The following is a 20,393-nucleotide window of genomic DNA, read 5'->3' on the forward strand; positions in this document are numbered from 1 at the left end:
TCGTAGTGTGCTTCAATTCTCTCAGATGAGGAAACCATCAGAATGCACTCGGGTGACATCTGAGTGCAGCACGATTTCCTCACACTGACACAATGGAGAAGATGGAGAAATTTTGTTCTCCATCTTCTCCATTGTGCCAGTGCATGGAAATCGGACTGAACTCAGATGTCATCCGAGTGAAGCCCAATGGTTTCCACAGACTCATTAACTTGCATGGCGGAGTGCAAATATCGGAACAAACTCGGACATGAAATTATTTTTTCTTCATACCAGCTCGGTCCGAGGAAAAAGAAATCAGACTTATGCACGGCCTCGTAGACTAACATTGATCTGAGTGCTCTCCGATGTTTTGCCGTGTCGCACTCGGACCATACGGCCATGTGCCTGAGTCCTTAGGAGGATATCGTGGCTCCCATCACATTTGTCATGGCTTATAGTTTTTACCATTAACCACGTGTATACCTAGGTTGATGATAATGGAGCATATGTCCCATGTGTTGGGCGCCAGAAAACTGCTGTAAGGCTTCGGCAGTGATGAACTGGTCAACAGGGATTCAGTGGTGAAAAAAAAATTCAATAGGTATTTAAATATGGATGTGTCCATATTTTTCCATTTTTTATTTTTTGCATATTGATATTATAAAGGCGTAATGTCCTCTAGCAGCGGTGCATGGCGGTGGCGCAGGGTGGGAGAGGTTTGTATCTGGGGTCTGTACACATGGGAGGTCTGGCTCTCATTTGCACATGGATGAATAGCTGAAAGGCTTTGAGGCACAATACTGTGAGTTTTTCTGGCGTCCCTCCCTCCCTTCTCTCTGGCTGGAGGGGTTGGTGCAGGATTGTGCTGTGTCAGTCCACAGAGGCGCTGCTGGGATCAGCGCTGCCACAGTCATTCTGCAGCTATAGACCATGTGGAGGAGATGCATGTAATAGACCCCAAAATCAGAGCCCTCCAGGACTGAGTCTGCCGCCAATAAGCCTTTTGTAGGATCCAGGATCCTTTCTTTGCACGTGGAGACCCCAGATCTGGAGAAAATACACAGGGAAATTACTAATTCTCAATCTCTGCCCATCAATTTAACCACCGATCGACATAGCTGATGCTTATATCTTGTGATCACTTTACGACAAAGCGCTGGTAAGTTGTGACTAGCCCAAGTGACCAGTAGGGACCACCAGCCTTCCCACCACCATCCTCAAAGACCAGGACTTTTACCAGGAGGGACCACCAGCCTTCCCACCACCATCCTCAAAGACCTGGACTTTTACCAGAAGGGACCACCAGCCTTCCCACCACCATCCTCATAGACCAGGACTTTTACCAGGAGGGACCACCAGCCTTCCCACCACCATCCTCAAAGACCAGGACTTTTACCAGGAGGGACCACCAGCCTTCCCACCACCATCCTCAAAGACCAGGACTTTTACGAGGAGGGACCACCAGCCTTCCCATCACCATCCTCATAGACCAGGACTTTTACCAGGAGGGACCACCAGGTTTCCCACCACCATCCTCAAAGACCAGGACTTTTACCAAGTGGGACCACCAGCCTTCCCATCACCATCCTCATAGACCAGGACTTTTACCAAGTGGGACCACCAGGCTTCCCACCACCATCCTCATAGACCAGGACTTTTACCAAGTGGGACCACCAGCCTTCCCACCACCATCCTCAAAGACCAAGACTTTTACCAGGAGGGACCACCAGCCTTCCCACCACCATCCTCAAAGACCAGGACTTTGACCAGGAGGGACCACCAGCCTTCCCACCACCATCCTCAAAGACCAGGACTTTCAATAATGGCTGCAAATAAGGTTGGAAAAAGATTGATAAATAAAAACCATTCTCCATCCCGGGGCAGAGATTCCGGACAAGCCATACAAAGGAGACAAGCCCGGGTGACAGTCAAGTATGACCGCAAGGAGCTGCAGAAGAGGCTGGACGTGGAGAAGTGGATAGACGAGAGCATGGAGCAGCTGTACCAGGGCAGGGTGAGTGCAGGGGGCACGATGGCCATATGGGGGATCATAATTACATGTCAGTCTGTGTTTTAGAGGAATAAAATCTTCTACTTTTAGGTTGGAAATACGCGCAGTTCACACTGTATAACTTTTCATCCACATTTTGCACCTAATCTCATGTGACTGCCGCAGTTACCGTCAGTTCTAATTATCTCTGATAAAATACGACTGAGTGCGCTGGGATAGGACCCGGCATGTAAGACGCATCCCATAGGAATATACAAACTCACTCATAAAGTCATAAAATTGTGAACTAATGGATTGTGCGCAGGAATAGCAGGGGCGGACATTGGTGCCGCCATACGGGGGCCGAGAGGTAAGAGGGACGGCGAGCGCACGGCCTGGCCATCAACACTCCTGACCCAAGCGGGAAAGCTGCATAGAAATACACGCGGTCCCACTCGGGTCGGGAGAGCCGCCGGCCAGTCCGTGCAATGCGACCATCGTCCATGTTATACGGCCGTCTGACTGCGCTCTTATGGGTGCAGTATTGGACTGCAGGGGGCCCATATAATGTTCTTGCACAGGGGCTTTCTTCTGTCTGTGTCCGCCCCCAATAAATATATAGCATGGCTGATTTCTAAAATGAGCGTTTTTTACCAAAATATATGTAGCGGCAACTTTACCTAATAGCAGCCATTTAAAAGTGCTACTAGAGCAACTATATGGTATCGGTATTATATGTATGCAGGATGATTTTATTATTTAGGCATTATATGGTATCCCATAAGCAGATGGTGGTAATAGAAAGTACTGCACAGGTCACCATTGAAAATAAGGCCGTGTTTGGCCATCATGCACCTACATACTGGGCCTGGGCTATTTCCGCATTGGGGATGAGGCTCCACCAGCGCCTGCCAGAATATGTGTACAGTCATCAGGAATTGTGCACCTAGCACATTTAGTGCACGGGTCCTGGCTGCTGTTTGAGTTTCGCCGCTGTGCTGCTCCCTTGAGTGAGCACCAGCAGCGGCGAAACTCTGTTAAACCAGCAATACACATAAGTTTGAGCAGCTCAGTGGCTCAGTGGTTAGCACTGTTGATTTGAAGTGCTGGGGCCCTGGATTCAAATCCCACAAAGGACAACATCTGCAAGGAGTTTATATGTTCTCCCCATGTTTGTGTGGGTTTCCTCTGGGCTTCTCCGGTTTCCTCCCACACTCCAAAGACATACTGATAGGGAACCTAGATTGTGAGCCCCAATGCTGCAGAATATAATGGCGCTGTATAAACAATGCAGAATAAATAGAGTGCAGGAAGAAATGGTCCAATTTGACTACTGTATTTCAACCAATTCCTGCCAAAAAGTTTGCTACATTCACGTTAGTGAAGTTTTTAATGAAAGTTTTGCTTGTGCCCAGGTTGCTGTTTGCACCAAATTACGTCTGTAGGTATTATTTTCACTTTTTATTCCACCCTGCCCCCCCCCCCCCCAAATGGAGTGAGACTTTGTAAAAAGTCACAATTGATAAAAGTGTCTTGTATCTGGCTTCATTCCAACATTGTAAAATAGCAATAAGTCCCAAATATTTGAGCAATTTTAGCGTGCTTCAATTTTTGGAACTTTTTGAAAGACAGTGATTTCTTGCTGCTTTGCAAAACATTCGGTTTTATATCTCATTTCTTTTATTTGGCGCGAGGAGAATCATTTTAGGAACGACCTGATTAGTAGGGCGAATAATGGACAGTCGCCATGTAACATGGTCGTCTCTCGCTCATTTTCCAACCGCAATGGACATAAAAGATTCTTGTAATAAAATGTTATAATAAATAAATATTATGATAAAGATACAAAGTATCAACCATCACTAAAGTTACACAGTGGATAATGGACGTGAAATGCCGGACGCAAATTGGCAGCTGTAATTAGCTACATACGGTAATTGGAGAACTAGCGAGGCTTTAATATAAGGATCCACCATGGTTTCTATAGAAGCGATCCAATAACGACCCCGCAGGGCATTTCCTCCCCCATCTTTGCTCTGTAGGATCCATACAACATTTACAGCTTTCTACGTTCCCCAAATATATGCTGTGGAATGACTACAGGTTGCCATAACGGATCATAGAGGCTGCCATAACTGATCATAGAGGCTGCCATAACTGATCATAGAGGCTGCCATAACTGATCATAGAGGCTGCCATAAACTGATCATAGAGGCTGCCATAACTGATCATAGACAAATAATTACTGCATTACTGCACTAAAAATATGAAAAAATGAGAGCGTTTAGCGCATAAATTGGCCAATTCATGTGTACCTGGTAGCCACATTAGGGCATCTCTCGTATACCAGGTCCTACACTTTCCTTTCCTCGCTGTGAATAAACGTCTTCATCTGAATGGGTACCTGTGAAACCTTTTCTGAGACTAAATTTCTCTCTCTCTCTGTGGAGGGGTAGTGGACCTGCTGCGATTAAAACACCTGGTATACGAGAGATGCCCTAATATGGCTACCAGGTACACATGAATTGGCCAATTTATGCGCTAAACGCTCTCATTTTTTCATATTTCTAGTGCAGCAATGCATTTCAATTTTCATGTTTGCATGTTTTAGCGCTGCAGTGTGCTGCCTTATTTATTTGACTGTATATGAGTTGGTGACTCTAGGTTCAGCACCTGTTCACACTTAGTCTATGTTTGGATGTGACAGTCAGTTTTTTTAAATTAATAACTGATCATAGAGGCTGCCATAACTGATCATAGAGGCTGCCATAGCTGATCATAGAGGCTGCCATAAGCTGATCATAGAGGCTGCCATAAACTGATCATAGAGGCTGCCATAAACTGATCATAGAGGCTGCCATAACTGATCATAGAGGCTGCCATAAACTGATCATAGAGGCTGCCATAACTGATCATAGAGGCTGCCGTAACTGATCATAGAGGCTGCCATAACTGATCATAGAGGCTGCCATAAACTGATCATAGAGGCTGCCATAACTGATCATAGAGGCTGCCATAACTGATCATAGAGGCTGCCATAAACTGATCATAGAGGCTGCGATAACTGATCATAGAGGCTGCCATAGCTGATCATAGAGGCTGCCATAAACTGATTATAGAGGCTGCCATAAACTGATCATAGAGGCTGCCGTAACTGATCATAGAGGCTGCCATAACTGATCATAGAGGCTGCCATAAGCTGATCATAGAGGCTGCCTTAAACTGATCATAGAGGCTGCCATAACTGATCATAGAGGCTGCCATAAACTGATCATAGAGGCTGCGATAACTGATCATAGAGGCTGCCATAAACTGATCATAGAGGCTGCCATAAACTGATTATAGAGGCTGCCATAACTGATCATAGAGGCTGCCATAAACTGATCATAGAGGCTGCCATAGCTGATCATAAAGGCTGCCATAAACTGATCATAGAGGGTGCCACAAACTGATCATAGAGGCTGCCATAAACTGATCATAGAGGCTGCCATAATCTGATCATAGAGGCTGCCATAAACTGAACATAGAGGCTGCCATAAACTGATCATAGAGGCTGCCATAAACTGATCATAGAGGGTGCCACAAACTGATCATAGAGGCTGCCATAAACTGATCATAGAGACTGCCATAAGCTGATCATAGAGGCTGCCATAAACTGATCATAGAGGCTGCCATAAGCTGATCATAGAGGCTGCCATAAACTGATCATAGAGGCTGCCAAAACTGATCATAGAGGCTGCCATAACTGATCATAGAGGCTTCCTATCACACATTTGTAAAAAAAATAGATCAATTTCAAGCATTTTTTACAAGTATTTTCCTATGGCATTCACAAAATTTTGTATTTTTTATGATTTTTTATTCTAGTGGACAAGCATATGGAAAAACACATGAAAAAAAGTCAAGATTTCATTGGGGAAAAAAAAGTTTGTAAATACGCAGCAAAAAAAATACAATAGAGAAGACCGCACTGTTTGCAATGTGTTTCATATTCCCTTAATGACGTGGGTCTGCTGCGTGTTTTGCGGTAATTACGGTATAATGTGCAGTTGCTCGTTACGCTATTTGTCGTTGTGATACTTAATGATTTACAGAACGGCAGGAAATAGGGCTCCTAAGTGCCAGACACACATGGTAATGGGAAAGCGGATGCATTGTCCTTTAAATGGTGGGAATACACGATGATTATGGCTGCAACGCGGGACACGCGGCCAGATATCGCCCTGTGCCGCTGCAAAATCGCGACATATTGCAAGGATGATCGCATTACAGATCAAAGGGTACCGCAGCCATTTTAAGCAAGTTGCAAAAAAAGTCGGAATCAGGTGGAGCCCATCCGGATTACTCGTCGCGGACCCCATTCACTTGCATGGTGCTGCGATGTAGCGGTGGCATTTGCCAGTGCAACCTGTGTTGCAGCCAAAATTGCTGTATAGTCCCAGTTAGTTTTCTGACTTCCTAGAAGTGTAAAGCTTTCTAGGCTCTCGGTTCTCATCTAAGGTTACTTTCACACTAGCGTCGTTCGACGCACGTCACAATGCGTCGTTTTGAAGAAAAAACGCATCCTGCAAAGTTGCCTGCAGGATGCGTTTTTTCTCCATTGACTTTCATTAGCGACGCAGTGCGACAGATGCGACGTGTTTTTGCAGTCCGTCGGGACAAAAAAACATTGCTTGCAACGGATTTTTGTCCGTCGGGTCCGCTTTTTCCGACTGCGCATGCGCGGCCGTAACTCCGCCCCCTCCTCCCCGGACCTTACAATGGGGCAGCGGATGCGTGGAAAAACTGCATCCGCTGCCCCCGTTGTGATATTACTTCGCAGTATGCTTCGGTACGTCGGCCCACACTGCGACGAGCCCGTACCGACGCTAGTGTGAAAGTAGCCTAAGGCCATTATACCCAACTACTAAAAAACTACAAGAAAAATCTAAAAAGATCTATGTTTTTGGATAGACTTTGAGCAAAATTGGATAATGTCTCCACGATTTTGCTCCAATCACTCGGTCCGTGGAAAATCACAGACATGTGACTGACCCCGTTCACTATTGTAGGTATGAGTGCGATCCGTGAAAAACTCAGATCACACTCACATGCGAAAAACGGACGTCCGAATGAGGCCGTATGCTCATTTGTAGTTTTTGCTGTGTTTTTCTGTTGCCTTGTCCTCTGCTGCAAAATGTTCTTTTCCTGAATCTCTGAGATCCTGTGGAGCAGATGGCAGAAGTAGTGATCGTAATGACTACTTAGGAGGCTGAGAGTTTTGTACTAGATGTAGGGGGTCAACTCGAAAACTAAAAATAACATAAGAGTCAATTACACTGTTTCTGGCTTGCCTTGGTCTGGTTTTAAAGGTGACCACTAGTAATAAGGCTACATCCACACCTCCATGTGACACATCCCAGCGCTGTCCGTTGTTTTCTCACCTTCAGCGCTTTATCGATCCATACACATCTTTGTCTCCGGTCGATGAGACTCAGATCATGTCCTATTCTCATCCGTTTTGCGGTCGGACTTGGCCACTAAAGTCTATGGCTGCCATGTAAAATAGACCTTGTTCTTCAGATTTCCATCCCAGCTTCATCCATTTTAAGTGATCCATTGTTAGGAGTCAATGGATAAAAAAAAAAGTTCAGACCGTATACCTGCTTCAGGGGAAAAAAAAATGGATGAAAGAAGAAAGGAAGCAACTGGGACAACTGAGAAAAAAAAAAAAATCGGTCAGTTTGTCTCGGACGATTGCACCCATACAGATGTGTGAATCTAGCCTTAGGGACTTTACTCGGCTTTTCATAGACCTTAAAGGATTTGTCCAGGTTTATTAAGAAAGTCTGTAGTCATTATATATGAATCCTCACAGTGCGCTCTATGAGGATTCTCCAGTGCCGGCGGCGAGATCATACGACTGCAAGTATGTGAGATGCACACTCTTGGCCACATTCCGACTAGACGTGTCTGACCTCACTCAATTCCCTTGAATTTAGTGAAGCCACACACGTCTAGTCGGAATGTTGCTGGAAGTACACATATCGCATACTTGCAGTCATATGACTGCTTGATCTCCCGGCACCGGAGAATCCTCACAGCACGTACTGTGCACACTGTGAGGATTCACATACAGTGACTGCAGACTTTCATGAAAAACCCTGACATCCCCTTAAATAGCACGTAAAGGTTCCGGGAAGATATCAGTAAAATTATTAGGGCCCTACCGAATGTGTGGTAGGAAGAAGTAAGAGACCGATGGAAAGGGAGATTGATGGAAAGATCTGACTACACACGGTGTGTTTGTAGTCTGTTACCATGACGCATAGATCTCTATAGGGACTGTAGATGCAACCAGTGTGAGATTTTTCTCCCAAATTATTTGCAAAGTTTCCTAATTTTTGGACGAATAAAAAAGGATTTTCATGATATCGGGGCATGTCTATGATGTTTTCGTATTTTTCTCATATATATTTGTGCTTCATGTGGTTTGTCATTGTGAAGCCAGGTCTCCATTTGTCACTTGAGATTCTGGAAGGATTACAGCCGAGTTCAGGTGTCAGGGAATAAGAGGAATAGATTTTTGGGTAGACTTTCAGCAGATGGGATTTTTTTTTTAAACGGAATCTCTTGTCATTTATTGATCTTGTGTGGTGGGTGGAGGGGCAGGAAGGGAACACCACATCCAAGACAACAAGCGACAGAGCAAACATTCTGGATTGATTATGTGCATCAATGAACATACAATATACATTTATATCTGCTGCCAAAAGCTGCTGCACCCTGGAGCTAAATCTATACCGTGTGCCATTGTTCGATGGCTTCACACTATGTGGGATCTATATACGTTAGAAATGTAATATCAGAACATTGATGTTCTCTTGTGTAGAGCAGGGCGCCCTCATTAGGATCCAAGGCTGCACCCAGCTATATCATTGCTGTATTCCGCAGCAGCACAAAGTATTTCAGAATATGCCTATACTGTACCCTAAAAGGAATAAAATCTTCAGAGAAACCCTATTTTAAAATGCGGCCCATGAGGCCCCCAGCTGATTGCGCTAGGTCCAGTTTAAGGCGCCCCTCCCCAAAGAGCTGATTATGCCAAGGAAAGTCACAGCCAGCCGGACATTTTCTCTTAATTTTTCTTACCCCCCATAAGAAAATGTAGAATTATATGATAGCCATGGCCGCTATTCATACAGGGTCGGCAGTCAGACCGGCAGCCGCTTGTAAAGAGCCGAGGCTATCCATTTATAGGAGGGGTTTCTAAGTAAGGAATTTGCCATTGATGATATCCATATACCCCAAAAGAGAACCTGTTAGGTTTAGTAAGTGAGGTGGATCCTCCAAGCCCAATGTCCAGGTGGGCACTCTGCACACAGGCCACGGGTGCAGCACGTAGGTGTTGCATGCGAGAAACAGGTAGCAGAGTTACTGAAGCTGCAAGCGAATTGGAGAAGTCATGGAGACCATAGACAGGTAGCAGAGTTACTGGAAGCCACAGGCGAACATGAGACATGGCAGCTGGTATGCTTGAAACCGTAGGCAGGAGTCATCCAAGAGACAACAGATGGGAACCTGAAATGCTAGAAATTGCAAGCAGGCAGGAGACATCCAGGAGACCGTAGGCAGGCACCTGGGATGCTGGAAATTGCAAGCAGGCAGGAGACGTCCAGGAGACCGCAGACAGGAACCTGAAATGCTAGAAATTGCAAGCAGGCAGGAGACATCCAGGAGACCACAGGTAGGCACCTGGGATGCTGGAAATTGCAGGCAAGCAGGAGACATACAGGAGACTGTAGGCAGGCACCTGGGATGCTGGAAATTGCAGGCAGGCAGGAGACGTCCAGGAGACCGTAGGCAGGCACCTGGGATGCTGGAAATTGCAGGCAGGCAGGAGACATCCAGGAGACCGTAGGCAGGCACCTGGGATGCTGGAAATTGCAAGCAGGCAGGAGACATCCAGGAGACCGTAGGCAGGCACCTGGGATGCTGGAAATTGAAGGCAGGCAGGAGACGTCCAGGAGACCGCAGACAGGAACCTGAAATGCTAGAAATTGCAAGCAGGCAGGAGACATCCAGGAGACCGCAGGTAGGCACCTGGGATGCTGGAAATTGCAGGCAGGCAGGAGACATACAGGAGACTGCAGACAGGCAGCAGAGCAGGTCAAGATGCATAGCGCAACTCAGTCTTAGGCTGAAGTCACACTCAGCGTAAGACAATACGGTCCGTATATTACGGCCGTAATACGCTGAAAAGTCCCCAAAATAGTGGTCCGTAGCTCCTCCGTAGGCAGGGTGTTTCAGCGTTTTTTGCGCATGGCATCCTCCGTATGTAATCCGTATGGCATCCGTACTGTGTGTTTTTCTCGCAGGTTTGCAAAACCAACATACGGCCTTAGAAGCACTGAAGTCTCAATACCAAGACACAGGTGTGTGTTTTGGTGAGCCTGAGGCCGGTTTCACACATCAGTGGCTCCGGTACGTGTGGTGACAGTTTCCTCACGTACCGGAGACACTGACTCACGTAGACACATTAAAATAAATGTGTCTCTGCACATGTCTGCGTGTTTTCACGGACCGTGTGTCCGTTTGCAAAACACGGAGACATGTCAGTGTTCGTGGGAGCGCACAGATCACACGGACCCATTAAAGTCAATGGGTCCGTGTAAACACGTACCGCACACGGATGCTGCCCGTGTGCCATCCGTGTGCTGTCCGTGTGCGTTTTTCCTGTCATAGGGTTAAAATTGTAAAAATTGTTGCAATACACGGACACACGTACAGCACACGGACATTAAAAACGTACTCACGGACATCACACGGATCCCACACAGATGGCCTACGTGAGTACACGGATAACTCCGGTACCGTTTGTACCGGAATTATCTGGGCGTGTGAGACTGGCCTTATATAGGCCCGGGCGGAAGCTCACATGGGATCATGCAGGGCCATCTGCAAAGCCCGACATGGAGCACAACAGAGTCTAGTGCACCCGGGTGAGAGAAACAAAGCACGGATCTGAGACAGGGGTAAAACATAACCTTTGATGAACGCGGATTCTAGACTTCTTCTTACGAGCTTCCATTGGTTGGAATCTGTAGTTTTAGTGCCGGGTCCATAATGGATCTCAAGGATTAACAATCATGGATTATGAACAAATCCAAATTTTTTTCTCAGGTCTATGAACTCTTTATGGCACACAGATATATAGGGATTTGTGAGAAGCATAGAATGGGTACTAGCCCAGCATATGCCCTGACTGCTGTGGTGAGGCAACAAGCTGCTCTGCCTTGCTCGGGGCATTAATGTGAATATTTGCCCAGTATTTCGATAAGAGCTGCTCCTCTGCAAATGAACATTGTTGTGGGTTTGTTGTGGTGGCAGGATCCATACACCTGTATATGGCCAGTATATATATATATATATATATATATATATATATATATATATATATAGAAAAGCCTTGCGCTTTATGACTCTGCTCCTCTGTAATTGTCACACGTGTGCGAATCTACAGCTCTGTGTCTTTATTAGGGGATCCTGCACGCCTGGAAAGTCTCCATGTCACACTTCAGAGTTCTGCAAGAACAGAAAATGTGTTATCCGCAAATCTTCCCTCAAGGCAAAAGCAATGAAGAAAATCTGATTTATTATGATGATGATCATGATTGTGTGGTCCTGATATTTGCGATGGCAATTCACGACCAAATAGCGGCCTTAGAGTCTGCCGGCTGTTGTAACCTGTTCAAAAGTTAACGACATTTAGGTGTTAAAATACACTTTTTCATTTCTGTCATATCACTTTGCATTAATTCCTGAAAAGCACCTGAAAGGTTGATAATCTACCTGTCAGCAGTTTTCAATATGTCAGGGGGTGCTGTTTTTAAAATGGTATCACTTTTGGGGGCTTTCCAATACATAGGACTCCTAAAGTGACTTGAAACCCGGATAGGTCCCTAAAAAAATAATTTTGTAAATTTCCTTTGGAAAAAGAAAAATGACTGCTACAATTTTAAACCTCCTAAAAGGCTAATAAAATAAAATAACATTTTACAAATGGTGCTGATGTAAAGCCGACATGAGGGAGGGAAATGTTATTTATGGTATGACTATCTGGATTAAAGGGATAATCATTCAAAGATTGAAAATTGCTTTTTTTTACATTTTTGTCAATTTTCTGATATTTTTTAATAAACACAAAACATATCACCCTAAATTTACCATTATCATAAAGTATAATGTGTCACGAAAAAACAATCTAAAAAAATCAATGGGATTTGTTGAAGCGTTCCAGAGTTATTACCACGTAAAGTGACACTGCTCAGATTTCAAAAAGTTGTCCCGGTCACTAACGGCAGGCAGCCTCTTTAATGCGAGATATTGACCAGTAAGTATTATATGGAATGGTGGCCCTCGTATAAGAATCAGAGCAGAGAACAATCAGGAGAACAGGGGCAGTCTGTCGCTCTGGAGGACAGTAATGGGCTTTATGTAATGCAGGGAAATGAATGAATCCCTCACAGACAGCTTTTACCACGGACTGCAGCTGATTACTGGGAGCTTTTTGCAGTCACTTTGTGATCTGCTAATTGTCAAGGGATCGTTCAAACAAGTAGGGATAGTACAAAGCGGAGAACTCTTTTAAATTGATTTTTAATGGTTTTGTCTAAAACAATCACTCTAAAGGGAATTTATCAGCAGGTTTTTTTTTCTATTTAATCTGAGAACAGCATGATGTAGGGGCTGAGACCCTGATTCCAGACATGTGTTACTTACTAGGCTGTGTGCTGCAGTTTCAATACAATCAGTGCTTTATCAGCAAGAGATTATGACTGTAGGACGGTGTCATGTGACTCCTGGTCCATCCCAGCCCCCCCACCCCCCTGATTGGCAGATTGCTGAAAATGCACAGCGTACACAGGAAGCTGCCAATCAGGGATGTGGGCGGTGTAAGGGTATGTTTCCACGTGCAGGAAACGCTGCGTGTCTTACGCTGCATAGAGCCGCAGCGTCAGACACACAGCGTCCAGATGTTACAGCATAGTGGAGGGGATTGAATGAAATCCCATCTTCACTATGCGTGGTAACACGCACGCACGCGGCGGCCCTGCGACTCCGGACATGCTGCGCGTCTTTTCAGATCGCAGCATGTCCGTATATCTTGTGGCGACGCTGCGTCGTCGCAAGATATAGCACAGGGCCCTATGCGATGGGTGCGATGATGCCGGATGTGTGCTATGAACACATCCGACATCATCGCGTCCCAAAAGGGGGCAGGGCTTAGCGCAGAGCGACAAAGCCGCTCCGACGATACCGCCGGCCATCCTGATCGTGGACACGCAGCCTTATACAGAGCTCAGCATTCAGAGAACTGCTAGATCTGCTGCAGAGAAAGCAGAGATTCTATCGAAGCTGCATCAAGCAGCCCAGTTAGTGACACATCACTGGAATCAGGGTTTTTGCCCCTACATTATTATTATTATTTATTTTTATATTGCGCCATTTATTCCATAGCGCTTTACATGTGAGGAGGGGTATACATAATAATAATGATCATGCTGTTCTCAGATTACATAGCAACAACGTACTGACGGATTCCCTTTAACACTGAAGATTGTTGGGTTTCTGCAGTCTATGTTAGGTGGTGAAACTTTTTAGTTGTAGGAACAATGATGCCTGGTTGGAGCTGACAGAGATCGTACTACTTAAAAGTAATTTCCATACAGTGTTTTCCTCATTGGGTTTATGAACATTGGATATTTAACGCAAAACTGCACTATCACCAGTCATTGATATTGAACAGTGGATCTGTGCTAGTTTCCATGCTATGTACACCTTTTGCAGAGATTTTTTTAGCGTTTACTTGCTTCTTAAATGCAGTCTTCATTATTATTATTGTTGTTTTTTAACATTTTGCTACGCACAGTTTCTGCGAGTCCTTCATTTGGCTCTGTGACTTCTGTGGTTCTGATGACTCTCTCTGCTCTCCCATCCTTTCTTTCAGTGCTAGAGTTAACAGGAGGGGTGTGCATAGATTTTCACAGTGTGGAGAGGAGAGAAAGTTTCTCAGGGAGGGCAGAGAAAATAGCTATAGATAAGGAGAAAAGCATATGAAGAGGAAACAATTGCAGGATAGAAGCTGTACTGATACATAAGAGCGGGAGAGTGCAGCAGCACCTTGGTTACACAAAAAGCTCAAGTCCAGCCTATATTACTGGGAAAGATACTCCAACAAGTGAAAAATCTGAAACTTAGATCAGGCTGCAAAATGCATATTAAGAGGTCATTTGGGTTTATTCTTTTACATAAGCATGACTAGTAAGACCAGTGATTGGCTGCAGCGGTCAATTGCTGTATTTGTGACATCACTGCAGCCATGTCAAAAAAGACTGGAGACAGCACAATAGAGGCAGCACTGGAGCCGCAGCAGATACATAACACTGATTTTCTTATTTTTCACAGATCAAACCTTCATAACGAAGAAAAAGTTAAATATCATGAGATTCTCAAGCAAAGTACACCCCATTCTGTTGGGTGAAACTTTCATCATTGATTTTAGTCTTTGGGCACTTGGCATTGGGTGTTGTATGGAAAAATGACCCACTAGGGTTCAGTTGACCGTTCACCGGGAACAGGTTATTTGGATGATCAAGGGGTTGACATTCTAGAATACTCTCATCTTTTGGTGCCCACCAAAATCTAGTGGTGGCTCCCCCTTCAATAAATGTTGACCATCGCTGACAATAGTTCCCTAACGAATGCTCGTTTTTACGTCTCATATGATTTGGCACAAATTTGTGACAAAACCTTGCGAGTCTTGTCTAAGATCTGGGGTCTGACTTATCTTTTCTCAAAGATCATTTTTGTAGGATAGTTGTAGACCTGGCACATTGCCCTGTGGTGGGTATTGACTCTCCATTCCTTCTGTATAACGTATTCATGCAGGCACATGTATAAATTATTCATGTAGTCTGAACAGCTTCTCGGGGATGTCTATCGTTCATCTTCCCATGAGCATGGATGGACATTCTGTGTATGTGACATTAATCAGTGTCCCTAGAGGAGCGCATCCCCCTCTCTGAGTGTCACCTCCATTCTCAGGGGGCATCGGCTCGTTATCTGCTAATTGGGCAGCTGGGTCCATCTTTGTTATCTATGGTGCGGCAAAGTGACCCGCGCAGGGCGATTCTGTATTTAATCTATTCACCCTCAGTCTCATCCATTCGTTCTAGAATATTATATATTACTGTATAATATTCAGATTTGTATTGACGCCGTTCTGTTTGTAGGCTACGGGGTCAGTCTTGACAATGCGGCCTCTAGGTTATCGATGTTAACCATTTGCCACTGTCTGTTCTTTTTATATGTTCACTTTAATTTTTTCTTCCCCTTCTTCCAAGAGCAATGATCTTTTTTTTGTTTCTATCCACATAAGCCTTATGAACCTTGTTTTGGGAAAAATGAATTTTAGATTTAATGCCGTCATTTAATTTACCATATAATATAAATTAGTTGAAAAATTATTTGTGCAGTAGAATGAAAAAAAAAAAAAAAACCTTGCAATTCCTACATTGTTGCTCAAATTCCATTTTTGTGATGTCCACTGCAGGGTAAAAATGACACGTTAACTTTATTCTGCAGGTCAGTACAATTACAGCCATACTAAAATTATATTGTTTTTTTTTTGTTTTTTATTACAGCTTTTAAAAAATAAAAAAAACGTAAAAGAAAATTTGATTTGTGTCACCCTATTCTGAGACCCATATTTTTTTTTTATAGTTTTCTTCCGAGAAAGCATTTTATTATTTACACAGATTTAATAAATATATTTTATTTCTTTATTACATTATTTATTATATGTATAATAACTATTATTCATTTATTTATTATTCCTTTTATTGATATTTAATAAATGTATTTTTTTTTTTTTTTTTTTTACATCTGTTCTTTAGAGCCTTTATGTTGTTGCCATTTTGGGATATATACGAGTTTTCAATATTAGTTTTTATTACAATTACACTTACACCAGTGTTAGCACTTTTTTATGGACACAATTTTCAGATACAGATGACTTATTGATAATTATTTTTTTTTTTTTTATAAGGTGTGGGTGCTAAAAAACAGCAATTCTCAATTCTACCAGTCATATTTAAACTAGAAAAGGCAGGGGAGATTTTTTTTCTAAAAAATATTTTGTAAGATATTTTTAGCCCCCTAAAGGACATGATTTTGTGATTGAAGGTACAATGCACAGCAATACTTCTGTATTGCAGTGTATTGGAATTTTTGCAATCCTTTATTCTGTAAATGATGGGGTAACTTTGGCCCTGACCACTTTCATTCCGTAGACACTATTGCTTTCATTGTTCGCAAGTCAAAACCCTGTCTACGTCAAGTAAATGATGTTGAGCTGCAGTACCACTGACAGCCACAAGTTAATGTAGGGCGCTGTGTCTAGTTAGTGCTTTATTTGCCTGATCCTAAACATAGCATATAATGACAGAAATCCCTATTGTGACACAAAATGCCATTTTTGACAGATATCAATTTGGGACTTTTTTGAGCACAGGATATTATTTTGTGATGTTGAATTACTTTTTGTGATTTCCTTATTTTTAATCCATCAATGTGCAGCGACTGTGAGTAGCATGTAGTAAATATGAGTTATTTCTATAATTTGTCACCTTCACTAGTGTTTTCTTACAAAACCAATCGGTTATGTAGTAAATCCGTGCTGGAGTTCTGCTAAAGTCGTAGTGTCTGCTTGACTTCACTGACTTATTGATCCGTGTACTGCTCGATGTATGACGATGGCGGCAATTGTGTTCCTTAATTGTGTGTGTTCAGTTTAGGACAGTATTTATATATTATACTGGTATAGCAAAGGAAATTTAGCAGTATAGCAGAGCTGAGTTTGTAACAAAGTCCAAAATACAGCTGACTCAGCAGTAAGGCAGCATTACCTAACAATGAAACAGAGCTGGCTCAGTCACAGAGTCCAAGACAGAGCTGGCTAATAGGTATAATAGAATTGCTCAGTGATATAGCAGACCTGGGTTTGTGACAGATTTAAGTATAGCTCTAAGAGCTGGCACAGAGTTATGGAGTGATGTAGCACTGAATAGCAGAGCTGGGTTTGTCATGGAGCCCAGTATAGGTAGCAAAGAAGTCAGTGAAATGTGGAAGAGTTATGCAGCGATGTAGAACTGAATAGCACAGATGGGTTTGTCACAGAGCCCAGTATAGATAGCAAAGAAGTCACAGTGATATGTAGAAGAATTACGCAGCGATGTAGCACTGAATAGCAGAGCTTGGTTTGTCACAGAGTCCAGTATAGGTAGCAGAAAAGTCACAGTGATATGTAGAAGAGTTACGCAGCGATGTAGCACTGAATAGCAGAGCTGGGTTTGTCACAGGGTCCAGTATAGGTAGCAGAAAAGTCACAGTGATATGTAGAAGAGTTACGCAGCGATGTAGCACTGAATAGCAGAGCTGGGTTTGTCACAGAGTCCAGTATATGTAGCAGAGAAGTCACAGTGATATGTAGAAGAGTTACGCAGCAATGTAGCACTGAATAGCAGCGCTGGGTTTGTCACAGAGTCCAGTATAGCTTGCAGTGCTGGCACAGTGATATTTAGAATAGTTACATGGCGATGTAGCACTGAATAGCAGAGCTGAGTTTGTCACAGAGTCCAGTATAGGTAGCAGAGAAGTCACAGTGATGTGTAGAAGAGTTACGCAGTGATATAGAACTGAATAGCAGAGCTGGATTTGTCATGAGATCCTAGAGCAGAAGTAGCCTATGGACACAAAATACCTCAACTGCCCTATAAGGCCTCAACATGTGGCATCAAATGGCGACCCAACTGGTATAATAGCAGAGGAATCCGGCTGAGGCAGGTGGAGGATGCAGCGCCTTGCACTGGATTCAGGGGAGATGAGTAGCACAGTGATGTCCATCGTAGCAGACCTCACCAGTATCCTCAGCTGCAGCCATTTTTCAATACTCTTTTTTTTGTTTCACCGTACAGGTGATGTAGGTTTGAGATGAGCCACAATGTCTGAACCATAAAAGAATCTCAATACTGTGTCTGAAATACAACAATAAAAACCCTTATTTTTGCATCAGAACATTTTGGAAAACCGTAGATGTCTTACGCGTGTATTGTAGATAGTGATGTTCTTACAATGGTCGGCACTAAGTGCCTGGAACTGAGCTTAGTTATCACTATTCATTTCCCTCCAGCACATAGGGCTAATTTCATAGGAAGTCAATTTACCCGTCCAGATGTTTGTGGAGTGTGGGTGGAAACTGGAGAGCCTGAAGGAAATCCACACAAAACCCAGTGAACATACAGGGCCAAGCCTTCATGTGTTGTCCATAGGCACAGGAGAGTTTTACCTACAGCTGTATATGGCTAGCTTAAACGGTGAGCCAGTCCGGCTGAAATTGTCAGGTTATGCCCTATTTAATCTACTCTATATTGGGCAACCATGCTAACCACTGAGCCACCATACTGATCGAAAGGGGAAGGCATCGACAAAGCCTCATACAACATTCACTTCCCCTACCATAAAATGCTGGACCCGCTCCTATAACAGCTGTACATAAATGATCCTTTATAATGCAGTTATAACATAAACCTTGGTATAACTGCCTGACCATATGGTGCCACTGACCGTGTAGTTCCTAACGAGAGGTCATGTCATAGTTTTTTACAGAGTTAGTTTCCTCTTTTCATGGTACCAGTTGCATTTTAAGAGTTAATTATTATATGTGTCTTTGTCCACCTTTTTTTACTTAGTGGGATATTGCCATCTCTAAGATCCGATCCTAGTATGTAGTTAGTGAAATAATAATAATATTAGCCCATACCTCCAATTAAAATGTAGTATAGTCTCATGGGTTTACCTCGACAGACAGGAGCCAGAAGACGCATTGTCGTATTTCTCCTCTGTTTAGAAGCACTTCACCTTTAAATTAAACCATTTTTTTAAAGCAGTACAGGGGTTAGTCTGCTCAGTTGAGAGCTCCTGTATGCTTTCCTGCATTAAGGCTCTCAGCTGTGCACTTTTAGTCACTCCCATCTCCTATATAAAATGGGCCCTGGCTCGCACTCATTGCCTCCCAATGTAGGTGTCTCCCTCTTCCCTGTGTGGTCATTTTTCTAACCTCTCATTGTCTCCTGAGAGATACTTCAGTCTTCTGGCCAACCTCCTCCTCTAGTGGTTCTGGCTTCTTCCAGGAACACAGTCCTTCTGCAATTACTGACTAATAGCCCTATTAGTGGTCTTCGTGGCCCCTCAGAGACCCAGAAGCCGTCCTTGAGACGCACAGTATATGCACCTTCCATTTCCTCTATAGCTTCCTCCATTCACATGTGATCACAAGGAAGACCTGGCTGAAAGCCATGTCAGAACTATCGCCTTTAACCCCTTTCTCAAAATGTTATGTTTCTCTGTCTTGTAGGAAATGGACATGCCCGATGAAGTGAATATCGATGATCTTCTGGACCTAGATACAGATGAGCAGAGAAGGAGCAGCTTGCAGGTGAGGAGAATTCTGTATTACCCCTGAGTTTGTTTTCTGGATGGTTTTGTTCTTTCACTGATATTGTGTATACCTGACCATGGAAAAAATGATATACTAATACATCTTATATTTAAGCAATTACCCCAAAATAAGGAACACACTATAACCTTTTTGCACAGGAGTCATATTAAACCATTCTCATTGTGTCCAGGACAAAATATAGACAAGACGTGCCAAAGGGCAAGGCAACATTTTTGGATCCTACTTCTATTGCCCAGGCCAATGTTACCTAGTGTATCATGCAGCCGAACACATCATTGATGGGGGATATGTATCATGGAGGTGGTTGTCCTCAGTGATGTAAGCCCGGAAGGAAGCTCCAGTATGTATAGTGCTGAGTGTTAATAGGTTAGGTTGCAACACATTGACACAGATGCTTTTTGGTTAAAATATATTGGAACAGATACTTGTTAGTTACAGTTTATTAGCACGGATGCTTGATGGTTACAGTACATTGTCTGAGATGCTTTCTGGTTACAATTTATAATTGAACAGATGATTGTTGGTTATAGTGTATCGTCACAGATGCTTGGAAGTTACAGTTTATTGGAAAATATGATTACTGGTTACTCTCTATTGGAACAGATGCTTGCTAGTTACAGTCTATAGGATGACATGCTGGCTTGTAAAAGTCTATTAGCACACACACTTGTCGGTTACAGTATATTAGTACAGATACTTGTTGACTACAATATATTAGCACAGATACTTGTTGGTGTCCATGTATTAGCACAGAAGCTTTATGGTTGTTGTGTATTGCTGGAAATGCTTGGTAGTGACAGTATATTAGAACAGATACTTGTGGTTACAGTTTATTAGCACAGATATTTGTTGGTTATAGTCTAC

At 43.4% G+C, this 20,393-nt stretch overlaps 1 protein-coding gene across 1 annotated transcript in view; it reads left to right on the forward strand.

Annotated features, from left to right (window-relative positions):
- Positions 1-817: 817 nt before the first annotated feature.
- Positions 818-20,393, forward strand: part of PPP1R14A (protein phosphatase 1 regulatory inhibitor subunit 14A) — a 52,617-nt gene continuing 33,041 nt past the window's right edge. Inside the window, exons 1-2 of the mRNA XM_069746788.1 lie at positions 818-1,993; positions 19,425-19,505. Of these exons, the coding sequence (XP_069602889.1) occupies positions 1,802-1,993; positions 19,425-19,505 (273 nt within the window). The 5' untranslated portion in view covers positions 818-1,801. The remainder of the gene's footprint in view (positions 1,994-19,424; positions 19,506-20,393) is intronic.

The sequence above is a fragment of the Ranitomeya imitator genome, chromosome 2, assembly GCF_032444005.1.
Source record: "Ranitomeya imitator isolate aRanImi1 chromosome 2, aRanImi1.pri, whole genome shotgun sequence".
Taxonomy (NCBI): domain Eukaryota; kingdom Metazoa; phylum Chordata; class Amphibia; order Anura; family Dendrobatidae; genus Ranitomeya; species Ranitomeya imitator.